Here is a 20501-nt window from a genome sequence, read left to right on the forward strand (position 1 = left end):
CTATATATATATATATATAATGTGTGTGTGTGTGTGTGTGTGTGTGTGTAAAATATTAGGGCTGCCACTAACGATTATTTTCATAATCCATTAGTTGGCCGATTTTCCACAAGGACCCCCTCACTCCACAACAATTATAGGCTATATATTAAACAGTCATTTCTATATATGTTACTTTATTTTATTAATATTTAACCTTAACAATAAATAAAAATTCATTTAATTTAAATGAATAATATATATTCTGGTGTATGTCTGTGTGTATTTGGTTCTTTTCAGTCTTTTATATTTGGACAAACAGTTGTGTAAAGTTTTAGTTTTTATTTGTAATACTCAGTTTGTGGATTTCATTTTAAATAAATGAATAAAAGTTTGCCCACCATAAGATTAATTGATTATTAACAATAAATAAACAAACAAACATAAATAAATAAATATATAAATAATTGGCCAACTAATCGATTATGAAAATAATCGTTAGTTGCAGCCCTAGTTTTAAACTGCGAGTGGTTTCAGTTTAATATGTTGTAGGCTCATTTATTGAGTCTGTTTACATTGAGCCTGTAACAGGATATAATAATATTGGGCTTGTTTTTGAAGCTGCAGTTGCTTATTTGTCTCGTGAGACTTGGGAACACTGAGGTATTCGTGTGTTGTATATTAGCTCCAATACTCGACAGCAGAGGTGGAGGTGGATACGGTTTTCTTGAAGTAGAGGAGAGTTGCTCTCTCTCATAGCTAGCAGAAAATAAGTGCAGTTTACCACACTGACCATAGCAAAACAAACAAACAGCTGAATCAAGTTAGCTAGCTACCTATTGAGCTACTGAAATGTCTGACCTGTTTAACAGGAAAAAAGCATCTCAGTCTTCAATCCCTTCAGATCTCTGAGTTTTCGCCACCTCTCAAAAGCCACGCCCAGATTTATTCTCGTTTTTAGCACGGGCTCTGTCGCTTTCCCTTTTTGACTGCAGGCTCTCCACAGTTCCAGGTTTCTTGGCTTTGACAACAGTTGGTTCCCCAGATGTCAACGTAACCATGCCAAAACTCATTTCAAGGAGCTTCACCCGCTACCTCCCACCTCCCCACCTCACGGAGAGAGAGAGGTCGACTGTAAAGCCCGCCTAACGAGAAAAGTGATAGATTAGTTAGCACAAAGAGAGACCAATCAGAATGCGCCCTGTGTCACTCTTACCACATCTGCCACTTGCTTTCTCGGTTTACTGTCATGGAAAATTAGACAAACACCACTAGACTCGTCCTCTCAGATGAAGTAGTTTTATTACAGAGAGATGAATACAGGAAGAAGAATGAGCGCACTGGTCCAGTGTTGATGCTATTTCCCCAAGCTCCAGCTCAGTCCAGAACTCCTCCATAAGTGCCTGATGAATGTGAAAGTAGAGGACAGTGAGGTGTTGGTGGAGAAACACTGGGTTGAGGGTCAGAATAAAGAGCAGATAAAGCAGCTATGCACATACATAAAAAGAGCTAGCTTTTTACGCCCATTTAACTCTGATCCAACACCTCATCAACCTTTTCTCTCAACATCCTATAAATGTTCCATAACCCTCCATCCATCCATCTTCAACCACTTACTCCTTTTCAGGGTCACGGGGAAACCTGGAGCCTATCCCAGGGAGCATCGGGCATAAGGCGGGGTACACCCTGGACAGGGTGCCAATCCATCGCAGGGCACACAATCACACACACATTCACACACCCATTCATACACTACGGACACTTTAGACACGCCAATCAGCCTACCATGCATGTCTTTGGACTGGGGGAGGAAACCGGAGTACCCAGAGGATGTTCTATAACATTACATTTTAATTTGCACATTAAAGAGTTCTTGTGTAAATGCTCCTACACACTGTTTATGAAGAAATTAATTTGTATCCAGTGTGATAAATGAGGCCCAGTGTTTTATATGAGTAAAACATTAAAGTGTGTATTTTATATGGTGTGGATTAGCATTGTTTCTGAGCTTTGTTTTTCTGTGTGTTTGTGTGTGTGTGTGTGTTATGTGATTTGTATGTGTGAAAGTTAGATTAAGCTCCAAAGAACAATGAACTCCAACAGTTGTAGCGTCTCTGTGAAACTCAGCTTTGTGTTAATGCTGAAATATCTACATCACTTCTCACATCAGAACAAAGTACATTTATTTCTACAGCGTGTAGATCAGTGTACATTACACACACATTTACTTTAATAACATGCCAATACTAGTTTATTGTTTATACTGTAACGAATAGCTGCACAGTGACGCAGAGGCGGAGTCCGTTCCATTCCGTGTTTTAATTAATGGAAGGAAAAAAAAAAGAGAGAGATGAAGAGAAGGGTGTGGTCTTCGGAAGCAATAAAAAGAACAGGTGTATAAAGGAGGAGGAAATGAGCGGGACACGGAATTGAGAGCCAGGTTGGAATGGCGGAACTGATGGTGTGCGTTTGCCAGGGACCATGCTAATGCTTTACTGTGGGTTATAATCTTGTGGATATTGATTCCGGAGGCTGGCGAACACTTCGGGAATATCCTGCCAAGGTGAATCAACGAGTGAGCGGAGCTTTGAGGGTTCGAAGGCACATCACGGGTTTGAGATCCTTTCTTTAATACTTTTGTGGAGAACCAGTATGCTTAAATCGTTGGATGTTACTGTCTGTAAATAACTCCGAGTGTTAAAGGCAATCTGACTGCCGGTTTCCCATGCTTTCAAGTTCACGAACTCCCGTATGCCTAAATCACCACCATTGAAGTGCCGCTTTAAAAGTGAACAACTTTTTTGTTTTGGTTAAGAATTATTTTGGGGTTAAATGTGTTTTTTCCTGCTTTTTGTGTGTGCAAATTTTCTTGTATGATTAGAGGCTTGTTTCCTTATGGGTGCGTGTATTAATCCCACGTAGGGGAAGTTTTGGTTTTCATTATTTCAGTTTCTATGACTGAAACGATCTGTATTTTCTTACGTTTATTGCATAAATAATACTAATCTTATTTTGTAAGAATTGAGTAGCCTACTGATGTTTTTTTCTTCTGAGTGATGTCCAAATTATAAATTATAAGTGACGGTTAATTTGAACTGTCTGGCGCCCAAACCCCATAAGTATGGTACCACGCTACAGAGTGGCACCCAAACAGGGTCTGAACTGTAACATTTAGAAAGTGAAGTTGGGGTACTGAACTTAACAGGCTTGGACATTTGCGTTATTGATGGACTTATTATTATTGTGGAATACTGTGTGTGTAGGTGTGTACTTATATTTTCAGTTTTTCTGGTTGATGTTTACATGAGATGTATATTGAGACTTCAGGAGTCTGTGTAACTACTTGCTGCTCTGTATTGTTTCTCTTATTCCCTGGCCATGTCTACCCCTACACGTCCTGTTTCCCTTTTGCCCTCAGTAGATTGGGAACCGTTTCCACCTGACCTTTCTACACCTATACATATACATGCTTTGCCAACCTTAAGTGCCCCAAGGCCTGGTCCTAGTCCACATAACCCATCACAAAGCCCATCTCATTCACAGTCTTTGGACATGGAGATTGCATCACCTGCAACAGCATCCTCAGTTGGGGAAAATACAAAGAATCCCCTTGCGGTGCTGTCTACACATGAAGGTGCTTCTGCTGACTCTGTTCAATGTGAACTTCCTTTTGTGCTCCCTAACCCTGGAAGGGAATTGGGTCGGCTTACAGATCAGGCCCACGTCCATTTGGATATTCTGCAACAAAGGCAAGATAAAGTGTAAAATGAGTTGGCCAAACAGGTACAACATAGTAGATTCCATCAGGAATCAAAATTAAACAAATTCACTGAACAAACGGAACAATGTTTTCGCAACCTGCATACCGTTGTAACTTCCAATAAGGACAAGCAAGCCCAGGAAATGGATACTATAATGAAAGCAATTAAAACGCTGTTGTCAGAAGAAACAGATAAGATTAAAGTCTCCCTTATGTCTGAGCTGGGATTTATGGTTGAGCAGATGCAAATTGAGTTGCAAGGTGAGTTACAAAGTACCCAGAAATTTTTGGAAGGGAAAAATCTTGAAATTGTTAAAAGCTTTGGTGAATGCTCATCAATGTTAAAGATGCTGTTTGCAAAGGTGGATGATGTGAATGGAAAGATGGATGTACTTTCTACAACTCACCAGAGTGAAATGGAGGAAATACACAAAAAATTCAAGCAACTGACTCTTCCAGCCTCACCACTGTTAAAAAACCCTTCAGGAGTAGAGCTCCCTGTATCCAGTCTTACTTAAATTCCCAAAAGTGATCACTTCAAACTAACTTTTCCTACATACAGAAGGCCTGGAGATGATCCTGACCCCTTACTTTATTTATCCAAATGTGAGGATTTCCTTGTCTTACATCCTTTATCCGACAATGACGTTCTTGCTACCTTCAGAGCAGTCTTCCATGGCACTGCTCGAGACTGGTGGGAGATAACACGTTCCAAAGTTGCATCTTGGGAGGAATTCAAGACTGCTTTTGTGTCTGACTTTTTGGCTGAAGACTATGAAGACGAGTTAGCTGAACGTGTCCGAACTAAAAACCAAGGCGACAATGAATCCATCCGAGATTTTGCCTATTCATATGAAGCTCTATGCACACGATGGAATCCTAAAGTGAATGAATTAGACATTGTAAAGCTCATTCTGAAACGCATAAAACCTTACCTCGCCAGTCAGCTCTGTGGAAGAGTTCTCAATTTGGACAATCTTGTATGGCTTGGTTATCAATTTGAGAGAGACCATGACCAACAGCTGGCATATGAACGCAACCTCCAGGGAAGAAAAGTGAACCAAATGCAGAAAGGATTGCATCCGGGGAGTCAACAAGGAGAAAAACTGCCTCTGTGTTGGCGCTGCAAAGGTGCCCATTCCCCTGGATCCTGCCCTCAGTATACATCTACATCCTTTTCTCATTTTCCTTCCCAAAATAAGCAAAAACCTTATCACTCAAAAACCAGTGGACCCTCCAGCAACTCTTCTGTGTCAACAGTAACCTCCAAGCAACCTCAGAGAAAAAATACTTTGATTTCTTTACCAACTTCTCCTTTTGATTCACTGGTTATTCCATCACAATTCGTGGTACCCATACAGATTAAGTCGTGGTATGGAAAAGCTATCGTTGACACCGGGGCCAGCCATACTCTCCCACATGAACATCTCTGGGTTGAACTGAATAGTTCAAATGAAAACCTAAGACCGTGGACCCTTGGTCCTTTGTAATTAGCCAATGGGGAAGCAGAGTTCCCTTTGGGTTGGGTTGTTTTGGACATTGAGTTTCATGGAAAGGTCATTAAAACCCCTGCAGCGGTACTTCCAGCCAAAGCCCTTGCATATGGAATTGTCCTTGGCCTGGACTTCATTTCCCACAGCCAACTACAAATAAATGTAGCAGATCGGGTATATGGGTTTAAACTTATACCTTCTGTTATATATATTCCTTCCAATCTGGCAATGCTCGCGTGTCTGGATGGAAAGGTCCAGAAACCAAGAAAAGCATAGGAACGTATGAACAGAAACATCAGCTTCGGCTCTTCAGCTCCACTCCTCCACCTATGTGTTCTTCGGAAGTGATTCAACTGAATGTGGACGATTACATTGATCAGGCAGTATCATCTGCTCAGCTGAATGAGGCTGAAAAGCAGCAACTGAAGAACATTCTTCAATCCAATCCTCAGGTGTGTACACATAAACCAGGTAGAACCAATGTACTACAGCATCACATATATTCCACAGCTACCATTCCCATTAAACAAAAACCCTATCGAATGTCTTCAGAGAAGCAGACCATAGTCAAGGAAAGCCTCGAGGAGATGTTATCATCTGGTATTATCGAACCATCACGTTCTGGTTGGTCTTCTCCGGTAGTACTAGTTCCAAAAAAAAATGGTGGACATAGATTCTGTGTGGATTACCGGAAGCTTAACTCACTCACAGAAAGTGATGCCTATCCACTCCCTTCCATTGCAGAGATTCTAGAGTCCCTTGCTTGGTCTGTGATTTTTTCTACCATTGACTTAAACAGTGGATACTGGCAAGTAGCAATGTCTTAAGAGAGCAAACTCAAAACTGCCTTTATCACCTCTTCAGGCCTCTACCATTTTAATGTGATGCCATTTGGACTTAAAAATGCCCCAGCCACATTCCAGAGGCTAATGGAGGTGGTCTTAGAAAGTCTACGTGGTCAGTGCTGTCTGGTTTACTTGGATGATATTATCATCTATTCATCATCAGTGTCTCAACATTTCTTGGACCTTCGAAAGGTATTTGATGAACTGCACCGAGCAGGTCTCACTATCAATTTGAAGAAAAGTAAATTCTGCTTACTGGAAATCAAGTTTTTGGGACACATCGTGAGTACCAAAGGGGATACAGCTGATCCAGAAAAGGTGCGGTCCATACAGTCCTATCCAATCCCTAAAAATCTCAAGGAAGTGCGAAGATTCCTCGGCCTGTCTGGCTGGTACCACCGTTTTGTATCTGGGTTCTCCAAGATCGCACAACCCTTGAATGATTTGAAGAACAAGGGGCATCCTTTCCTCTGGACTCTTAAATGCCAGCAGGCTTTTGATCAGCTTAAAGCATGTTTAACTTCACCTCCAGTTCTAGGCCATCCCAACCAACATCTTCCATTCACGGTCTACACTGATGCGAGTGAGACCGGCCTTGGAGCTGTTCTTGCACAGAAAATGGGATCAGACTCTGAACAGGTAATAGCCTATGCAAGCCGAACACTAAATAAATCTGAAGTGAACTATTCTACAGCAGAAAAGGAGTGCCTTGCTGTTGTATGGGCCCTAGAAAAATGGCAATATTACCTGGAACAAAAACAGTTCACTGTGGTCACTGATCACGCAGCCTTACAGTGGGTCTTGACTTCCACCAAAACCACTAGTCGTCTTTTAAGATGGGCCCTAAGACTACAAAAATTTGATTTCGTAGTTTAACGTAGTCCCAGACGCTCTTTCTCGCTTTCCTACCACTGCTGGGTGTGTTCTAGTTTCTTCAAAAAAGGAAATTGATGACCTCCCGTTCATTGCCGATCTCATTTGGGAAGAACAACACACAGACCCTGAGATTGAAAAAGTGATTAAAGCAATAGCAGAAGGAGATAAAGAGGCTATGGAGAAATACACGGTTCTGGAAGATAAGTTATACCTAACAACCCAGCTGACTGATCAACAAACTCACTATCATATTTACATTCCAGCTTCACTTACTGTTCCAGGCTTATCACCAGAGTCCTCTCAGTGGCCACCTAGGGATTTTCAAGACCTTTAAAAGGCTTCATGATGTTGCATTCTGGCCTGGGATGTGGTCAGATGTCAAAAAGCTCATCAAAGGTTGTGAGAAATGCCAAGTATTGAAGGCCGACAACAAGAAACCAGCTGGGAAAATGCAGCAAACCATTGTTAACAGTCCTAATGATATGTTAGGAGTTGACATCATGGGCCCCTTTCCTCATAGCTCTCAACAACATGAGTGTGTGATTGTGATTGTGGACTACCATACCCGATCAGTAGAGATTTTCCCCATGCGAAACGCAACTGCTCTGACTATTGCACATCTACTTAGATCAGAAATCTTTACAAGATGGGGAGTCCCAACATACATCCTTTCAGATAGAGTTTCTCAGTTCGTTTCCGCAGTGTTCCAGGAACTCTGTGAGCAATGGACAGTTTCACCAAAGCTTACCACCGCATACCACCCTCAGACCAACATGACCGAACGCATTAATCGTACCCTAAAATGTATGATTGCGTCTTATGTGGAGGATAATCACCGAAAATGGGATATGTATCTTCCAGAATTCAGATTTGTGTTAAACTCTGCAGTACAGGAAACTACCGGACTGACCCCAGCGGAACTACATTTGGGAAGGAAACTTCGGAGTCCTATGGACAAACTCCTTCAAGCGGATATTCCAGTGTCTCCAGATGCTCTCCCTTATGAGACTGTCCACCGACTGAAACAGTTTCAAGCCAATGCGGAAATCAGTTCTAAGAAAGCACGTCTTCGGCAACTTAGGAATTACAACAAGAACCGAAGGGAAGTTTCTTTCAGAGAAGTTTTCCACAGTCAAGTGCATTACATCACTTTACTGCCAAGCTGACTAAAAAATGGAAGGGTCCTTACAGAGTAGTAAGAAAACTGGGACCTGTGAACTATCAAGTTGTCTTGGAAAGAACTGGGGAAGATGTTCGGAATGTTCATGGGTGCAATTTAAAACCTTGTTACCCTACAGCGGAAGAAATAGACAGAAAAGAAAAACAAAAAATTCTGGAAATCTTTTTAGACTCCTCAGATGACGACGATTTCCTTGGCTACCAAGGCGATGTCAACGAAGGGTTGACTTCCCAAGGGGGGGAGAGAGTGTAACGAATAGCTGCACAGTGACGCAGAGGCGGAGTCAGTTCCATTCTGTGTTTTAATTAACGGAAGAAAAAAAAGAGAGATGAAGAGAAGGGTGTGGTCTTCGGAAGCAATAAAAAGAACAGGTGACTAAAGGAGGAGGAGATGAGCAGGAGGCGGAAATGAGCGGGACGCGGAACTGAGAGCCAGGTTGGAATGGCGGAGCTGATGGTGTGCGTTTGCCAGGGACCATGCTAATGCTTTACTGTGGATTATAATCTTGTGGATATTGATTCCGGAGGCTGGCGAACACTTCGGGAATATCCTGCCAAGGTGAATCAACGAGTGAGCGGAGCTTTGAGGGTTCGGAGGCACATCACGGGTTTGAGATCCTTTCTTTAATACTTTTGTGTAGAACCAGTATGCTTAAATCGTTGGATGTTACTGTCTGTAAATAACTCCGAGTGTTAAGCGCAATCTGACTGCCGGTTTCCCATGCTTTCAAGTTCACGAACTCCCGTATGCCTAAATCACCACCATTGAAGTGCCGCTTTAAAAGTGAACAACTTTTTTGTTTTGGTTAAGAATTATTTTGTGGTTAAATGTGTTTTTTCCTGCTTCTTGTGTGTGCAAATTTTCTTGTATGATTAGAGGCTTGTTTCCTTATGGGTGTGTGTATTAATCCCACATAGGGGAAGTTTTGGTTTTCATTATTTCAGTTTCTATGACTGAAACGATCTGTATTTTCTTACGGTTGTTGCATAAATAATAATAATCTTATTTTGTAAGAATTGAGTAGCCTATGGATTTTTTTTGTTCTGAGTGATGTGCAAATCATAAATTATAAGTGACGGTTAATTTGAACTGTCTGGCGCCCAAACCCCATAAGTAAGGTACCACACTACAATACACAGGCTGTTCATTTTATATTTTTATCCTGACATTAGAACCTTGTATTCAGGTAAACACTTTATTTCCCACCTGATGGAAACACCTCATTTCACAATCAGATGAATAAATTTAACACTTCATAATTTTTCTTCCAGTCTGTGGAGGTGTAATCTGACCAAGGAAAGCTGTAGAGTTCTGTCCTCAGTTCTCAGCTCAAACTCCTCCAGTCTGAGAGAACTGGACCTGAGTAACAATAACCTGCAGGATTCAGGAGTGAAGCTGCTCTCTGCTGGACTGGAGAATCCACACTGTACACTGGAGATACTGAGGTACACACACACACACACACATACACCCCAACAACCGTAATAATAATAATAATAATAATAACTTTATTTATATAGCACATTTCACACATAAAATGGAAAATAAAATAAAATGACAAATATAATATTAAAGGAGACCTATTTTAAGCCTTTTTACATGTTGTAATATAAGTCTCAGGTGTCCCCAGAATGTGTCTGTGAACTTTCATCCCAAAATACCCCACAGATCTTATACCCTGCTGTAAAGGCCCCTCTTTGGGTGGAAGCAAAAACAGCCTGTTTTGGTGTGTGTCTCTTTAAATGCAAATGAGCTGCTATGCCCCGCCCCCCTTTCCGGAAGAGACCAGCTTGATACTTCATTAGCTGTGGAATCTGCTAACAACCTTATTCACAAAACAGCCTGGTGTAAAAAAAAATTCACAGAAAACCTACACAGTTTTCAAAAAGACAATTACCTTACTGTATTGTGCATAATAAAGGTGTGTTTTCGGGGTTAAAAATAAAAATGACGACATAACTCTGGCACTTTAGCCGCATTAGCCATGGAATCTGCTAACAAGCTCATTCGGAAAATCAATTAGCAAACATTCCCAAAATATAAAGTGCGATATTTCCGTCTTCTGGATATGAAGCTTCTATTACAACTTTAAACAAGTCTACAGGGGGTTTGTCCTGTAGGACATCAACAGATTAGCTCCTTAGCAGATAGCCAGCTAGTTTAAGTAACGTTAGCTATGCTAATGAACAAATCACACATGTTAAACTCACCTCAACATGTCTTTTACAATCATCTAACCCACCATGGGCAATCAAAGAGTCGCTGTTGAAAACTGTTGTTATTTTTGAACCCTATAAAGCAGGGTACATTTTAGTGTAGTCTGGGGTGAAGTGCGTGTTTTCTTTTTTTTTTTTTTGGACACTCTGCTATGACGCTACAGTCATACTGAACTGATTAATGAACTGAAGAGAGAGAGTGAGTGAGTGGTCGACTTTAAAGCCTGCCCACAGAGAAAACTGATAGGTCTAGCTAGCAGAAAGAGAGACCAATCAGGAAATGTTCTGTCACTCCCTCGCTCTTGTTACTCACTCTCTACTCCTACTGGTCTCTCAATCGCTCTAAAAAAAATCGATTTCCGGGATATTGTATATAATTTACAGCCGTCAGGGAGCTGCTATCAGTGTAGGGGAGACTCCCGGAACTTCCGAGAGAGGTGGATGTCTATTTATGTTGTTATTTATTTTTTATCTTTCTTTTCATGTTACACATGACATGGACTCGACTGTACTCAGAAAAACTACCGAGTCCAAAACGTCAGAGTCCGTGTCAAGTTTGAGTACAAATTTACTTGAGTGTGTGACAAGTCCAAATTCATTCATAATTTGATTCGAGTACCCCAACTCCAATATAATTCACCCTCCCACAATTACTGCAGGTTATAACACAAAAACAAGCATAACATACTGTTAGATTTACGGGAAATCTCAGATTAGGTCCGTCAGTCCCCCGCCGTGCCTTCTTCAGCCTTTATCTTCTACGTTTAACTCTTAATTCTGGGCTATGTGTGGTTTTCCGCCGAGCGTTCGGGTACCCGGAGAGTCCCAATGAACACACACTGACACATATGCTGTTCACAGAGAGTTCTCAGTTTATTATTGCAAAACAGGAGTTATTTATACACGGAGATAAGAAGCAGTGTGTGGACGTTTTCTACTAGTGCAGGTACCAGACAGATTTAGACAAAACACACAGCACATAGTGATAATACAAAATAAGTCATGTGTCATGCTGACACAAAAATACATGTGTCAGCTATAATACAGGATAGCAGTTTGATCAGCTTATTCAAAGAGGTAATTAAGTGAATACATTCATCATAGGTATTTGAGAATTCCCTTCACATACTCATATACACTAATAGTAGTTATGGTTCTAATGTAATCTCCTTTTCCATCTTTCCAGTCATTATTCTGCTGGCAGGTGATCAGAGATGAGTGGATAGTGCCTCTCCTCCCTATAAGCTTTGTTGCCATTTATGATTTTTTTATTAAATATACTGTTTTTGTGTTTTAAATAGCGCTGCAACAACTAATCGATAAAATCGATAATAATCGATTATGAAAATCGTTGTCAATGAATCGTATCGATTAGTTGGTCTGCGCGTCGTACATTTACTCATTATGTTACTTCTGTTCCCAAAACACGCTTCGGAGCGTAAATACTAAAGTTGTGTCCCAAATGACGTACTGTACACTTACACTATGCAGTGTGTACTCTACCGTTGAGTGCAGTATTTCCGCGGACCCCTAGTGGTCAGTGGTGTAATTGCAGGGGGTCGGTAGGAAAGTTTTAAAAATGTTTAAATAATATTATATAATTTTTTGTTCAGTGTATCAAAATATATTCAAACGAGATGTTTTTAAAATTAATCAATTTGGTTATTCGCGTGCATTCACAGATATCACATTAGCTGAGCTGACTGAGTCCATTGATGGATTTATTTTAAATTTATTTACAAATGAAATGATAATTTGCAAAAACCTGTGAGTAGTAGACAAGTTCAAGTGTCGCAGTGATGGATAAAATAAACAAAAGATCATTCAGAGAGTCAAATTAAATGTCAAACTAACAATGATATGTAATTGAACCTGGTATTTGAACCAATCTCTGGGGAATGACAGGTTCTACCAATCAACGCGGGATTGCTAGGACTGTAGAATTCAGTGCTTTTTGTGCATCCATAACATGTAATGCATAAATACTATATATACAGTGGCAAGAAAAAGTGCGTAAATCTTTTGGAATTTCATGGTTTTCTGCATAAATCTGTCATAAAATGTGATCTGATCTTCATCTAAGTCAAGGGTATTGACAAATATAATGTGTCTAAAATAATAACACAAAAAAATTCTGATCTTTCATGTCTTTATTGAGAACAACCAAAAAAACCTCATAGTGCTTGTGGAAAAAGTATGTGAACCCTTGAGTTAATGACCTAAAAATAGCTAATTGGAGTCAGGTTTTAGCACACCTGGAGTCTCGTTAAGAAAATGAGTTTGGAGGTGTGGACTACAGCTACTTTGACTGATAAAAACCCCTCAAACTTTTGGTGTTTGCTCTGCACAAGAAGCACACGCTTATGTGAGCCATGCCTTGCCAAAAAGAGCTTTCAGAGGAGCAAGGCACGGCATATCATCATGAAAACATCATCCCAACTGTAAAGTATGGTGGAGGAAACATCATGATTTGGGCCTGCTTTGCTGCATCAGGGCCTGGCCAGCTTGCAATCATTGAGGGGAAGATGAATTCCCAAGTATATCAGACAATTCTTCAGGATAATGTGAGAATGTCTGTACGTCAGCTGAAACTGTGTAGAAGTTGGGTGATGCAACAGGACAACGGCCCAAAACACCAGTGCAAGTCCACAACAGAATGGCTTCAGAAAAACAAAATCCACCTTTTGGAGTGGCCAAGTCAGAGCCCAGACCTCAACCCAATAGAGATGCTATGGAGTGACTTGAAGAGAGCCATACACATGAGACGTCCAAAGAATTTGACGGAGCTAAAGCAGTTCTGCCAGGAAGAATGGGCTAAAATTCCTCCTGAACGATGTGCAGGTCTGATCCACAGCTACAGGAAGTGCCTGGTTGAGGTTATTGCTGCCAAGGTGGATCAACCAGTTATTAATTCTAAGGGTTCACTTACTTTTTCCACTGCCATTTTGAATGTTGAATGAGTGTGTTCAATAAAGACATGAAAGATCAGAATTTATTTTGTGTATTATTTTAGATACATTATATTTGTTAATACCCCTGACTTAGATGAAGATCAGATCACATTTCATGACAGATTTATTCAGAAAACCATGAAATTCCAAAAGGTTCACATACTTTTTCTTGCCACTGTGTGTGTGTATGTATGTATATGTGGGTGTGTGTGTTTTATATGTATATGTGTATATATATATATATATATATATATATATATATATATATATATATATATATATATATATATATATATAAATAACATACATATATACACACATATATACATATATACACACACATATATATAATATAAAATAAATAATTAGTGTGTGTGTGTGTGTAAAATATTAGGGCTGCCACTAACGATTATTTTCATAATCCATTAGTTGGCCGAATATTTTTCAGATTAATCGGATGGGGGGGGCAAACTTTCAGGTTAGTAAAAAAAAATGTGTTCCATTTGAGACGATTTTACCTTTCTAAAATTCATACACTAGACCAGTGGATCTCAACCTTTTTGAGTTTGGACCCCTAGCATATTTCAACCAATCCACAAGGACCCCCTCACTCCACTTCTATATATTAAACAGTCATTTCTATATATGTTACTTTATTTTATTCATATTTAACATTAATAATAAATACAATTTAATTTAATTTAAATGAATAATATATATTCTGGTGTGTGTCTGTGTGTATTGGGTTCTTTTCCGTCTTATATATTTGGACAAACAGTTTTGCAAAATTTTAGTTTTTATTTGTAACACTCAGTTTCTGGATTTTTTTTTTTTTTAAAAATGGCACTGAAATTTTGCACCCATAAGATTAATCAACTATTAGTAATAAATAAACAAATCGGCCAACTAATCAATTGTGAAAATCGTTAGTTGCAGCCCTAGTTTTAAACTGTGAGTGGTTTCAGTTTAATATGTTGTAGGCTCATTTATTGAGTCTGTTTACATTGAGCCTGTAACAGGATATAATAATATTGGGCTTGTTTTTGAAGCTGCAGTTGCTTATTTGTCTCGTGAGTCTTGGCAACACTGAGGTATTCGTGTGTTGTATATTAGCTCCAATACTCCACAGCGGAGGTGGAGGTGGATACGGTTTTCTTGAAGTAGAGGAGCGTTGCTCTCTCTCATAGCTAGCAGAAAATAAGTGCAGTTTACCACACTGACCATAGCAAAACAAACAAACAGCTGAATCAAGTTAGCTAGCTACCTATTGAGCTACTGAAATGTCTGACCTGTTTAACAGGAAAAAAGCATCTCAGTCTTCAATCCCTTCAGATCTCTGAGTTTTCACCACCTCTCAAAAGCCACGCCCATATTTATTCTCGTTTTAGCACGGGCTCTGTCGCTTTCCCTTTTTGACTGCAGGCTCTCCACAGTTCCAGGTTTCTTGGCTTTGACAACAGTTGGTTCCCCACATGTCAACCTAACCATGCCAAAACTCATTTCAAGGAGGTGACTTCACCGGCTACCTCCCACCTCCCCACCTCACGGAGAGAGAGAGGTCGACTGTAACATTACATTAAAGTTACATTAAAGTGTGTATTTTATATGGTGTGGATTAGCATTGTTTCTGCTGTTGAGCTTTGTTTCTGTGTGTGTGTGTGTGTGTGTGTGTGTGTGTGTGTGTGTGTTTGTGTGTGTGTGTGTGTGTGTGTTATGTGATTTGTATGTGTGTGGAAGTTAGATTAAGCTCCAAAGAACAATGAACTCCAACAGTTTTAGCGTCTCTGTGAAACTCAGCTTTGTGTTAATGCTGAAATATCTACATCACTTCTCACATCAGAACAAAGTACATTTATTTCTACAACGTGTAGATCAGTGTACATTACACACACATTTACTTTAATAACATGCCAATACTAGTTTATTGTTTATACACAGGCTGTTCATTTTATATTTTTATCCTGACATTAGAACCTTGTATTCAGGTAAAAACTTTATTTCCCACCTGATGGAAACCCCTCATTTCACAATCAGGTAAATAAATCTAACACTTCATCATTTCTCTTCTAGGCTGAGTATGTGTAATCTGACAGAGGAAAGCTGTAGAGTTCTGTCCTCAGTTCTTAGCTCGAACTCCTCCAGACTGAGAGAACTGTACCTGAATCTCAATAAACTGAAGGATTCAGGAGTGAAGCTGCTCTCTGCTGGACTGGAGAATCCACACTGTACACTGGAGATACTGAGGTACACACACACACACCCCAATAATAGTAATAATAATAATAATAATAACAACATTATTTATATAGCACATTTCATACATAAAATGCAGCTCAAAGTGCTTCACAATGGAAAATAAAATAAAATGACAAATATAATATTAAAGGAGACCTATTTTAAGCCTTTTTCCAAGATGTAATATAAGTCTCAGGTGTCCCCAGAATGTGTCTGTGAAGTTTCAGCCGCAAATACCCCACAGATCTTATACCCTGCTGAAAATGCCCCTTTTTGTGTGGAAGCAAAAACAGGCTGTTTTGGTGTGTGTCTCGTTAAATGCAAATGAGCTGCTGCGCCCCGCCCCCTTTCCAGAAGAGACCAGCTCCTGCTTCCGATACTACATTAGCTGTGGAATCTGCTTACAACCTTATTCACAAAGCAGCCTGGTGGTCTTCTGGATATGAAGCTGGATCACGAACAGTGGGTACTGATCCATGCTTGGGAATCAAGTTTTTATCAAATCCTGCTTTGTATTGACCCTCGTTCACAAAGCAGTCTGGTGTGAAATGATTTTAGGTATTTTTGGGGCACATTTCCTTCAAAAATAAAACTTCACTGCGTCTTCAGTGTCTCTGATGCTGGGAGTAAATGAAGACTCTCATGGCTGTTCATTCTTACAGCCAACAACAGAACACTTACAAAGCTTACGAAGCTGAGACATTCTTCTCATCACTGTAGCTGCTCCAGCGCGGAGAATATGGCCTTTAAAAGAAAAATATTGCTACATAACATTAAAGATAAAAATACAATATTAAAACCTAAAAACTCCTTAAGAAATAATTAAATAATCAAACAGAAAATACAATTTAAATTAGATCATTATGAGATTTAAAAAAAAAAAAAAAAAAAATCAGTTTTAAGCCTAAAATGAAGAGGCCTAATTGAAAGCCAAGGTAAATAATTGTGTTGAAGCTGCTTTTTAAATATATTTAGTAGTGTTGGATCCGAGTCCACCTTTGTAGATTCCGAATTGAGACCAAGTCCTTAACCAATTAAGTCTGTGTCCAAGTCAAATGTGTCCAATGGCAACATAACTGTAACAAAAATACCGCTATTACATCTTGCCATTGCAATTTAATATTTTTATTTCATGTCATCAGCACCTCAACTAGTTTCCTATCAAAAAAATGGTTTCATTAAAAAAATGGATATAGAGGTATTTGTAGAACTTTTATTAGATTACATTGTGTATGAAAATACAAATGAACCTGTTACGCCCTCGCCGGCAGATGGCACTGTGGCGTGGCTTTAGAGAGCGCACGTGCACGAGACGGAACTCTAGTATACGGACACATGCCTTTGTTTTGGTTTTGTTCTCTTCCTGTTTAAGCATTGGTTGTGGTTCAAGGGTGTGTCTTGATTTACCCCAGCTGTCTGTGTTTTAGTTTGATTGTGTTGGTTATTTAAACCCCTCGTGTTGCTGTGCACTTTGCGCAGTATTATTCGTATACGTTAATGTGATGGTGAATGCGTTACGCTTGCTAAGCGGTCTTATTTTCATGTCCTGTTCTCGTTCCATGCCTCGACTTTAATTCTATGTTTATCCTCATTAATCTTGTTCAGTGTAGACCGCATTTCCTGTGTTTTCTCTGCTGCATGAAAATAAAGACGTTGATCTGCACCTGCTTCTACCTATGCTCCCGTGTCGTAACACCTGTTTTGTGATTGTGTCACACTATATTGTGCCCTCCAGTTCGAGTTGACATTTCAGTGATTTGATGCGTCTCCCCACAGTTATATAGTCTGAGAGAGAGAGTGAGTGAGTGTGTGTACAGAGTAGAGTTACATTTAGCAGCATGTCATAACAACAAGCTTCATGCTTTATTATTGCTTGTAATCTGTCTATGAATAACAACAAACTCATTTCTGAATACAGCTCTGTTCTTGTAACTTTTTTCATTTTAATTTCTAAAATAATAAAAAAACATCAGCAGGGTTCTGCTAACTGATTTTCCGAATGAGCTTGTTAGCAGATTCCATGGCTAATGCGGCTAAAGTGCCAGAGTTATGTCGTCATTTTTATTTTTAACCCCGAAAACACACCTTTATTATGCACAATACAGTAAGGTGATTGTCTTTTTGAAAACTGTGTAGGTGACGAAAAATGACGACATAACTCTGGCACTTTAGCCACATTAGCCATGGAATCTGCTAACAAGCTCATTCGGAAAATCAATTAGCAAACATTCCCAAAATATAAAGTGCGATATTTCTGTCTTCTGGATATGAAGCTTCTATTACAACTTTAAGCAAGTATACAGGGGGTTTGTCCTGTAGGACATCAACAGATTAGCTCCTTAGCAGATAGCCAGCTAGTTTAAGTAACGTTAGCTATGCTAATGAACAAATCACACATGTTAAACTCACCTCAACATGTCTTTTACAATCATCTAACCCACCATGGGCAATCAAAGAGTCGCTGTTGAAAACTGTTGTTATTTTTGAACCCTATAAAGCAGGGTACATTTTAGTGTAGTCTGGGGTGAAGTGCGTGTTTTCTTTTTTTTTTTTTTTTTGGACACTCTGCCATGACAATACAGTGATACTGAACTGATTAATTAACTGAAGAGAGAGAGAGAGAGAGTGGTCGACTTTAAAGCCTGCCCAAATAGAAAACTGATAGGTCTAGCTAGCAGAAAGAGAGACCAATTAGGAAATGTTCTGTCACTCTCTCGCTCTTCTTACTCACTCTCTACTCCTACTGGTCTCTCGATCGCTCAAAAAAAATTGATTTCCGGGATATTGTATATAATTTGCGGCCGTCAGGGAGCTGCTATCAGTATATCAGAATTTGACTTGAGTACCCCAACTCCAATATAATTCACCCTCCCACAATTACTGCAGGTTATAACACAAAAACAAGCATAACATACTCATATATACTAATAGTAGTTACGGTTCTAATGTAATCTCCTTTTCCATCTTTCCAGTCATTATTCTGCTGGCAGGATTATTAACATTAACATTAGTTAATTAGCTAATGTTCTTTATTAACATTAGTAATAAAGAAAAAAATAATTTAATTTAAATGAATAATATATATTCTTTTCACACACATACAAATCACATAACACACACACACACACACACACACACACACAAAGCAGAGTTTTAATAAAAACAGCTACATCCAGTTTCCATCTGTGGTGATTGTAATTGTAGTGATGTGATATATTGTCATTGTTGTGTGTGTGAGATGGAGAGTAAATGTTCTGTATATAAAGATTTTGTGTAGTTGATGTTTTCAGAGCTAAAACTGAGTGTGTTAAGTGTGAGAAGGTTTTTTTGGTTGCAGGATGATTAAATGCAGTATTGCAGATGAAGGTTGTGCTGCTCTGGCTTCAGCTCTGAGGTCAAACTCCTCATCACACCTGAGAGAATTGAATCTGAACGGTAATAATCCAGGAAAATCAGGAGTGAAGCTACTCTCTGATCTACTGAAGGATCCACACTGTAAACTGGAGACATTATAGTGAGTCACTGACTTACTGTCTCTTTACTCTACTCTACTGTATCATACTGAATAATGTGTGTGTGTGTGTGTGTGTGTGTGTGTGTGTTGGGGTTTATGCTGATGTTGTGTGTTTACACTGATGCTCTTCTGTCTTTCAGCATTATGTAGAATAAACTCACCAGGACCGGCGTATGACAGGAGTCTCACCTCAAACCTCTTCTCCAGGATAAAGCAGTTTTGGTGAAGAGTTAGAACCCGTCCCACATTTCCAGCAGTTTGGGAGCTGAATCATTAAACTTAAAGGGACAGAGCAGATACAAAGTCGAGAACAGGCAGAAGATCATACACAGGAGAAATCAACACATGTAATGAAATATCTGCTGTACAAAGCAACGGCAATGATCTGCCCCGGGGATGGAGACTGACGAGGCTTAAGTACACGTCCAGAAATGTACAGCCGACTGATCCCAAAGCACGAGGCAGGAGCAGGCATGTTAATGGTAAATGGTCTGCACTTATATAGCACTTTTTTAACCTTAGTGGTTCCAAAGTGCTTTACACTGTTTCACATTCATGAGGCTTGTGCCAAAGAGTAGATGTGAAAATACAGTGGAACATTTCCCTTGCAACCTGCCAACCTTTGCTGTGTCATGAACACAGTGTCTTGGTCAACCAGGAGATGATTTAGAAAATTGCCTATGCAACAGTGTGTGTTCAGCATGCATGGAGGCACTGGTTCTGTACATAGTGTAACATGAAATAACACCAGAAATAACACAAATCAATACCCTCATGCGCATCTCTCTAATGGCCTGATGAGGTCCATGTCAATTCTTTCAGCTGGGACCTTGAATAAAGGTAATGGGCACAATGGTGCTATTGGGGTGGCCAGTGGATTTGCAGCTGAAATTAGTAGCCTGGTAACAGTTGTTTCCACAGCTCCTTTTTGATGCACCAGTCGACTTAACACTACCCATATGAGTTGATGTTTGGCCAAAAACCTAAGCTACCAGTGGATAGTTTGCTTGATGGTAATGAAGAAGGGGAAGGAAATGGTGCCCATTCAGATTGGGTGGGTGGACCAACACCAAACGTTTTTGACCTCCATTTATACCAGTTCCCGAAGGCACTTGGAGACTGTGGTCATTCACTGTAGGACCAATTGCCCTGACTCAGTGGCAATACTACCCCTGGCACTTTAGGGTATTGTAAGAATCATTTTCATGGTTGCCGTAAGATTCAGGATGTCTGGCACTCCATTGTGTTTGAGATTGTGGCCTACATTGATGAAGTGGGAACGCCGTATAAGATCAGACCATATAGAGAAGATGGCCCCTTTAAAACTGTCCATTGCTCAGAACTTAAGCCTGTTCTTACCTGGCAACAATATACCAGGTAAACCAATGGGTCAGGTCTACTGGCCCTTTCCAGCCCCAGGAGTGAGTCGAGCCAGAAGGACCTAGAATTGGA

At 39.8% G+C, this 20501-nt stretch overlaps 1 protein-coding gene across 2 annotated transcripts in view; it reads left to right on the plus strand.

Annotated features, from left to right (window-relative positions):
• The window catches only part of LOC128616746 (NACHT, LRR and PYD domains-containing protein 12-like), a 32286-nt gene extending 13009 nt beyond the window's left edge, over window positions 1-19277 (plus strand). For both annotated transcript variants that reach the window (XM_053639539.1, XM_053639540.1), the window contains exons 10-13: window positions 9405-9578; window positions 15371-15544; window positions 18873-19049; window positions 19190-19277. In XM_053639539.1, the coding sequence (XP_053495514.1) occupies window positions 9405-9578; window positions 15371-15544; window positions 18873-19049; window positions 19190-19199 (535 nt within the window). In that variant the 3' untranslated portion in view covers window positions 19200-19277. The remainder of the gene's footprint in view (window positions 1-9404; window positions 9579-15370; window positions 15545-18872; window positions 19050-19189) is intronic.
• Window positions 19278-20501: the final 1224 nt, after the last annotated feature.

Source organism: Ictalurus furcatus, chromosome 13, assembly GCF_023375685.1.
Source record: "Ictalurus furcatus strain D&B chromosome 13, Billie_1.0, whole genome shotgun sequence".
Taxonomy (NCBI): domain Eukaryota; kingdom Metazoa; phylum Chordata; class Actinopteri; order Siluriformes; family Ictaluridae; genus Ictalurus; species Ictalurus furcatus.